Here is a 6441-nt window from a genome sequence, read left to right on the forward strand (position 1 = left end):
TGCAATCGTAACGGTAATAAATTATTTAATCGAACGAATCAAGAGACGAGCGGCCAAGATTAATGTAAAATTAATAAGTAAATTATCGGAAGGAAAGGAATTTTCGTTCGACCTATTTTATCGAAAATACCACCATTTTGCTACCCACGTATGTATTTACCGGCAATTAAGATAATATATGTTTCAGAGACGCACTTGGCATCGGATGTTACTCGATAAACGTTGTTTTATGTCACTGCCTCTGTCACGATCGCATCAAAGGTGAATCTTTATCCGTCTGGTAGCTGTCGTTTTGAAATCTCCGAAACGCGGGCTGAAGGAGCGGCGGAGATGAAAGAGAACTATATTAGCCGTAAACTCATCCGTCAGCGTCAAAACGTCAAAGACTTGCCATTGGGGTATTAACGGCGCCATAACTTGGGAGAAACAGGGCAGGAGAAAGGAGAAAGAAGGAACAAGGGAGATACGGGAAGACAAAGACGGATGTAGAATGGAAGTAGAACTCCCCGAGACCTTTATTTCTTCGGGGAAATATTACACGATAGAAAGATTTAATATTATCCTGTCTCCGACTGTTTGCTTGAAAATGGAAATTCAATATACACGCGCGATCATTCTTATTCCAAGATTTCCCCTGTTATTTATCATTACTTCTCGGGCTCTTTAGCTCCTCGCAGCCTCGATCGGTGAGCCAGCATCTGGGATAGCGGAAAGCAACAAAAGTTTAATAACGCACGAGTATATACCGCGAACGCGATCACGTATAAATATTCCGATATTTTCTAACACCAGGGAACCCCCGTTACGCGAGTTAATTACAATACACGCGAGGATTCGCGCGTGTTTGATATTTCAAATAAGCCGAAATAAAGCGGATAATTATAACGCGCGGCCCAAAAGAAATTGCTGCCAGTGAAATTGAAATAACGAAATTTTAGAACGGGATAACGTACCGTGGCGATTTCGCGTTGATTCGCTATAGATGGACTATATTATAGAAGAAAATAAAGAGTTTATTCGATATTTTATTTAATATACGATGTTATAATTGGAAACATATACACGCTCGTACCATTCATAAAACGGAGCGGCGGTATAATAAAGTGTTGAGGAAATATTCGAATAGGTGTATTTCGCATAACGAAGGCTCTAGAGTATCGTAGAAATTGGCTGCCGACTGGTAGGCGAATTAAAAAGGCCCTGTACCGAGTTAAATAAATCGCGGTTCTATACGCGTAGGATGTGAAATAAAATGAAATCACCAACGTTTGTAACACTTTGAATACGCGCGAGTGTATAAAGAAAATGATTACAACGCGATAATTAAAGTACGGTGCCCCGAATCGGGAACAAAGAGGTATAGTCTGTAAGGATTTTTCGGTATACGCGAATATCAAGACTCGTATTTATCGTAAGAATTCGAGCGGGGAGATTGAAATCTAATCTGGAGTATTTTAGCATTCTACAATGTTCGTAGATTATCGCGTATTATATCGTTTGGAAATTCCGAGAACACTATGAATTTAAATTTAAACGACAACTGACATAGCTGCGTACGTTTCTTAGACGCTATTCGCTTACATACCGAGGCAAAGTGTTTCCCGGGCTAATTATTGCTCGCCACGGCTATGCGGTCTACGTGGCCAGCGTGTGGATATTGTCATAATTCGTTGTAATTACCTTGTAACATAACTACTCGGCCGATCGCTTTATCTTACTTAAAGTCATACCGCGTGAAATGGCCACGATCCCCTAACCGCGCGGAACGTTTGAGTCGCAATGCAGCTGGTATTCAAGTTTTTTAATGGCCACGTTTGGCGGGTGCAGCAGTCACGATGCGTACGTAGCTTTTAATAGGCGAATCTAGCAAACACACGGCCAGTCTCAAAGGTTTTGCATAAGTACTATCGCAATATGGTATTTGGAAAGTTTGGCGAGTGGCGAAAAGGGTATTTTTCCTCGGACTGATATACACCGTCCGATTACGTATTAGGATAAGCAGCGACAGGCAGCCGGCAAAGGTATACACGGTATATAGAAATCAAAGTGCACCGCGTCGGAGAAGTTATTTATAGCGTAGGCTATTATCGAAAATGTAAGCAAGGTTTATTCGAGAGTAACGCGAACGACCGGTGAGTATTTGTTGGATAAATTCCGGGAGAAGGATGACTCCGCGAGGAACCGTATAACGTTGGGTATTACGAGTGAATCGGTGTTATCTTAGCACGGAAGTCGGAGGAGAGATCAGTAGCTCGGATCGTTTAGTATCCGGTGAGTCAGTGCGCGACAAAGTCGAGGTGCGGTCGGGGCGATAATTAAAACGCTTTTACAAAACTGTAGGCAAACAGCGCTTAAGTGGCTGTCATTCGTTACCCCGTGGGCTGTGGCAAGTCGGTAAGTCGCTGAGCGAGCAATCAATCACCCGACATTCCCTTCCCCACCGACCCATTACATTTCTATTTTGAAAGCTGCTTATTAAGCGGGGCCGGTCGGAGAGACAGACAGGTTTCACGGTATAAAATATCGGGTTGCCGTGGCGGCAGGGACGGTTCCGTGTCGAGGTAGCTATGGTAGGCAAACGGGAAGGGGTGTGCAGAGCAAGGGAACGGACGAGTGGGATAACGGGGGTGGGGGGTACGGTGAGCCGAGGGGCCGCGGCAAGGGGGGAGGGGATGGACGGCTGTAAAAGCGGTGAAATATCAAAGCCGGGATGGGAGCTGTCATCGTCGGGCCAACATCATGGGTGGCGTGTTGAATTAGAATGCCTTCCCACACCCCACGCAGGGCCGAACCCCACCGCAATTCTCCCACCATAATCCTCCGGCTAGGAATGGTGGGGGACGACAAGAGAGGACAGGTTATACACCCTGGCTTGCCGAAGAAGGAGGGGAAGAGAACGGATCGTGTCGCCAGGCGGCGTTGCGGTCGCATTCCACTCCGTGCACCGAACAGCTCCGTCGAGAGCTGCCACTATTTTCCTGGATTCCATTCGGTATACATCGTTTGCGTTTAATCGTTTCGCACCACGGAGGGATTGATCAACCAACGCGTATACCGTAACCGTGCCCCGGAATATTTTCAAAACGTTTGCGTATCAGTTTGTTTCGGTTTCGTGATTTGTGCAAATATATCAGCAGTTTTGTGCAGTGATTGGCTAAATAAGTGCAAAACCAAATGGTTGTCCTCGAGGAAGGCGGTATGCTGACTACTGGACACAATCAATATCTACAACCGGATTATCTTTCTCCGCTTCCAACCACGGTTAGTATTCCATTCGGAAAGTATCATTTTCGTTGCAACGACTTTTCGGCTGTTTAAATAATTCCCAACGGGCTCGTCGAACGAGAAAAGTATTATAATTTTTACAACACATCGTTTCCTTTTTTCGCTTTTCTTCTTTTTCCCTCGTCACGATAAACGTTGGGATCGAAATCGGGAACGCGTGAATCATTGTACGTAAAATTCGAAGAAAGTTCGTCTTAACCTCGCTAACACGAGAATCGTGTACCATTGGTTGGTCGTCGACCGACGGTACGCGGTATCCGACGGGTTGCTGTACGCTAAGTCGTCCGAGTCTCTCTCTCTCTCTCTCTCTCTCTCTCTCTCTCTCTCTCTCTCGCTCTTTCTCTCTCGTACGTTTAATAAAATCCACTTTGTACACGCCAACGCTGTTCAAACTTTCGGTAATAAGCTCGTGAATCGTGCGTCGATTCTTTGTAACAAAGTGCTAAACTTTATTTTCCAGTTGGATGCGAAGAAGAGTCCTTTAGCTTTATTGGCCCAAACATGCAGTCAAATAGGCGCCGATTCTCCGACAAAGCCTTTGATTTCCCCGCTGGATAAAACGCCAAAAGGCATGAATACCGGTACAAACGCAAAATCTCCACCAGCCGCGAAGTTGGAACGGAGTACACGCAGCAGCCCGTCGGACGGGAAGTCGTTGGCCTTCAAGCCGTACGAAACTAACGTTGTCTCGAAAAAGTCTAGCGACGACAGTAGACCCGCGTCGAAAGCAAGTGTTCACAGTGTCAGTGGTCAAGAGAGTGTGAGTGTAAGTGATACGGCAAATCATGCCGAGAAGAAATCGTCGGGAAATCGCACGCCCGTCGGGCGAAAGTCGGCTTCGCCCGCGAGTCAAGCGACGGCGACGGCGACGGCAAGCACTACGCCATCTACTGATCGGAAAACGCCGGCGGATCGAGAAAAGACTGACGGATCACCGCGTAACAACAACGGAACCAGCCCGATTATCCGATCCGGCATGGAGATTCTTTCCGGCGGTCACGCGAAAGACTCGAACTTGGGTGCATACAAGCCTAGTCTTCCCGGATTTTCCGGAAACCCGCTATGCTGCCCGCCCGGTCTGGCCGAGAATCCAGCGTTTCGACCGCCATTTGCCGGCGCGTCTCCTTTCTCGCATCATCACGCTGCCGCGGCAGCTCTTTTGGGTTATCCGTCGAGCACACCGACAGGTGGAAATCCGTACTTGAGTTACGCTCGCGTGAAGACACCGGCCGGTGGAGAGGCCTTGGTGCCAGTTTGCAAGGATCCGTATTGCAGCGGCTGCCAATATAGCATGCACAGCGCGCAACTCATGATGAGTACCGGAACATGTCCCAGCGGATGCACGCAGTGCGATCATCAGAAGTACAGTTTGGCGATGGCGTTATCGTCGTTTGGTCCCATGGCACCTCCGTCGCTTTCCTACCCGTCCACGTTAACCGGTAGTAGGCCGTACGTGTGTAATTGGATCGCTGGCGATTCTTACTGCGGAAAGAGATTTACCACGTCGGAAGAGATGCTGCAGCATCTCCGCAGCCACACCAGTTTAACCGGTGGCGATCACGCGTCGTCCTCGGCCGCTTTGCTCAGCAATCCGCACCCGCATCCACTGCTCTCGCCGTCGGCAGCTTTACATCGCGCGAGCGGCGGTACTTACCCGACGCCATCTCTCAGCCCGTTGAGCGCTAGATATCATCCGTACGGGAAACCACCGACGGGACCTCTTCCAGCCTCGCTCGCCGCGTCGCCTTACAGCGCTTTCAACGCATTAGGACCTTATTATTCACCGTACGCGATCTACGGCCAGCGAATCGGTGCTGCTGTACATCCTTAAACTGGATTTCCGGTGCAAACATTTTTCAGTGTACAGTCCATGATAGTGTAAAATAGGAATTCGTCAAAACCAGCTTTTGACCAACTGTTGTGTAAATAATTAAATGTGTATAATATAAATTTATTTAAAAAGATATCTATATATAAATAACGTTTCATCATGAAATCATTTTTTGCGGAAAACCTGTATTAACGTATCTCCTAAACGTTTGATCATTATGTAGGGAAGAACATGTACACCGCGGATAAATCTTTCAGAGAATGTTCGAGTCGGTAGGAATGTTTCTACGCGGCACGCTACTAGTGCGTAAGCTGTATCTCGATGTTCGTGACCGAGTTGAACAACCTACGAACGAGCAGTAGGGGAACAAGAGTCGTCGGTATCGAAATTTTCCTGTGCCGTTTTAATATTTCCGTGCCCGACGGGCAGCGAAGCAAACGTTCGCTGGTTTCTCGACTGTGTTTCAAGTGATACGATTAGTCTTACAAAAACAGTGTGTTCCAAGTGCTGATGGAAATTGTAGACTCGTGTCGCGATACACGTCGATCGACCGCCATCGTTCCACCGTAACGTATATTTCATGGCGCGAATCTCGAAACGGTCGTGCATGTTCTATTGTCCACGATGTAACTGTGATATTACGCTATTTTTTCGAAAAAAATAATAGGAGATAATATTAACAATGGTATCTAAACTATATCTATAATAAAGTGTATCGTCTAACTTATTCGTATCGTTTGTGTAAGAAAACGGTTGTAAAAGTGGTTAAACCGAAAACGAAATGTGTATATTATTTCCCGAGTCTCCCGATATGCAATTATCGTAAAACGGGAGAATCTTTAAAGATCTTTTAAATTTATTCAGAGATACATCGGATTTTCAGTTTTTATTACGTAAAGTGTTCCGACCGAGGAAACGTACTGTACGATAGACATTATTTGCACTGTAAATATCTCTTGTAAATATCGTTGAGTTTCCATACCGCTTTAATAAAAACAATGTTTGTGAAATCATTAAATTCGCCTTTTTATTCATGCATTCGTGACACCGATTCCGCATTCGATATTTCTTGATTTCGATCCAACCGACTTTAACCACGTCCACGTATATATTATTCCGAGGTGCTGAAATAATACGGTCATCGAACGAGCTTCGTATAGACGATACAACGCACGACGGTAACGGCCACCACGGAGGTCGCCATCGTTGCTATCGAATCGCTCGTCTGTATCAACGTTACTACCGGTCAACGAAATTATTCAACGTTCGTTCCACCGCTGAATAAGTCGCTTGTTCGCTTAAACTCGTGGAAACATATTTATCGC

General features: G+C 46.3%; 1 protein-coding gene across 1 annotated transcript; it reads left to right on the top strand.

The window, feature by feature from the left end:
• Positions 1–2844: 2844 nt before the first annotated feature.
• noc (zinc finger protein no ocelli) lies at positions 2845–5156 on the top strand. Its single transcript, XM_017903531.1, has 2 exons — positions 2845–3261; positions 3746–5156. The coding sequence occupies exons 1-2, from the start codon at positions 3175–3177 to the stop codon at positions 5114–5116; spliced, it is 1458 nt and encodes a 485-aa protein (XP_017759020.1). The 5' UTR covers positions 2845–3174; the 3' UTR covers positions 5117–5156.
• The last annotated feature ends 1285 nt before the right edge of the window (positions 5157–6441 follow it).

The sequence above is a fragment of the Eufriesea mexicana genome, unplaced genomic scaffold (assembly GCF_001483705.2).
Source record: "Eufriesea mexicana isolate 0111107269 unplaced genomic scaffold, ASM148370v2 scaffold2359, whole genome shotgun sequence".
In the NCBI taxonomy this organism is placed as follows: domain Eukaryota; kingdom Metazoa; phylum Arthropoda; class Insecta; order Hymenoptera; family Apidae; genus Eufriesea; species Eufriesea mexicana.

Bases quoted from the DNA above. Each gene is read 5' to 3' on its own strand.
- noc (XM_017903531.1), top strand. From the start codon at position 3,175: ATGGTTGTCCTCGAGGAAGGCGGTATGCTGACTACTGGACACAATCAA. The intron at 3,262-3,745 runs GTTAGTATTCCA...TTTATTTTCCAG, and splicing joins TTTCTCCGCTTCCAACCACG to TTGGATGCGAAGAAGAGTCC.